At 34.2% G+C, this 1,300-nt stretch overlaps 1 protein-coding gene across 1 annotated transcript; it reads left to right on the top strand.

Annotated features, from left to right (window-relative positions):
- Window positions 1–299: 299 nt before the first annotated feature.
- Window positions 300–620, top strand: LOTGIDRAFT_82591 (hypothetical protein; the record flags this gene model as incomplete). The annotated part of the gene is made up of 1 exon (XM_009066178.1): window positions 300–620. A coding segment is annotated over one exon (321 nt), but the record flags the coding sequence as incomplete, so codon positions are not given.
- Window positions 621–1,300: the final 680 nt, after the last annotated feature.

Here is a 1,300-nt window from a genome sequence, read left to right as displayed (position 1 = left end):
ATATCAGTTTGTGATTGTAGACTCCCTGCAGTTCACTTTTTAACTAATCAAAAAGACTTTCAAGCAAAAGGAGTTGCATGTACATATTTTTTGTAACAGTTTTGTGTGTTTGTTGAAGTTATGAACACATAACATAAAATGGCAAACGTCTGTCCTGGTTTGAAAATCGTGAATATTCTACAGCTCCTGATGGGAGTAATTGCAGTTTGAATTCAAAAGACATTGCTTGATAAAGAGGCGAGTACTATTGTCAACATGTTACATTGGTAATGAAGCAACAACTATTATCCATAAAGGGTTATCTCCCAAAACCCCTACAACCGATTTCACCTACAACCCAGTTCCCCTACAACCCATTTCCTCTACAACCCAGTTCCTCTACAACCATTATCCTCTACAACCCAGTTCCTCTACAACCCAGTTCCTCTACAACACAGTTCCTCTACAACCCAGTTCTCCTACAACCAATTTCCTCTACAACCAATTTCCTCTACAACCCAGTTCCTTTACAACCCATTTCCTCTACAACCAATTTCCTCTACAACCCATTTCCCTTACAACCCATTTCCTCTACAACCCATATCCCCTACAAGCCAGTTCCTCTACAATTAGTTAAAACAACACAAGGTATTGACCTGTCTTGTATTATGAACCCACCCTGTTTTATGTTCAATAATTTGTATAAATAATATAAAGAATGAAGGTGTCAGAGAGTAACCTTGTTTCACCCCTAGTTTAATTCAAGAATAATCCCACTTGTCTACACTCTATAGCTTTATCTATATAATATACATTGTTTGATTAGCTAATATCTGTCAATAGTGTCTGATATCAATGATCACTTATCATGTTGACATACAGATAGTAGAATTTTAATTTTGGAAGTCCGGCTCTCTTATAGAGAATATCTCATCAAAAATTATATAACATCCTAAATTATCAAAACTGAAGAAAGGGTTAAATTTTACTCAATATGTAGCAAACCAACAGTGGGAAACCACATTACTGAAGGCCGGTTGTTAAAATATTTTTTTTGAGGTCTGGTTCAAGTATAGATAACAATCTCATCAAGAATTATATCTCATTGTGAAGTTGATTGAAAAATATTGGAAAAAGTTAAACCCCTAATTTGAGTTTTTAAGAATTCACACAGCTCATTCTATTAACAAGGTATAGGTAATTCATCAATTATCTTGGCCTAATCAAATAATAATATTTATATTTGCTGTAATACTTCGATATAGATAAAACACTAAATAAAACATGAGAAAGTATGTGGACACTCTGCAGGAATGTAGAA

This window comes from Lottia gigantea (assembly GCF_000327385.1).
Source record: "Lottia gigantea unplaced genomic scaffold LOTGIsca_74, whole genome shotgun sequence".
Classification (NCBI taxonomy): domain Eukaryota; kingdom Metazoa; phylum Mollusca; class Gastropoda; family Lottiidae; genus Lottia; species Lottia gigantea.
Note: the sequence above shows the minus strand (reverse complement) of the source record. Positions and strands in the feature narration are given on the sequence as shown.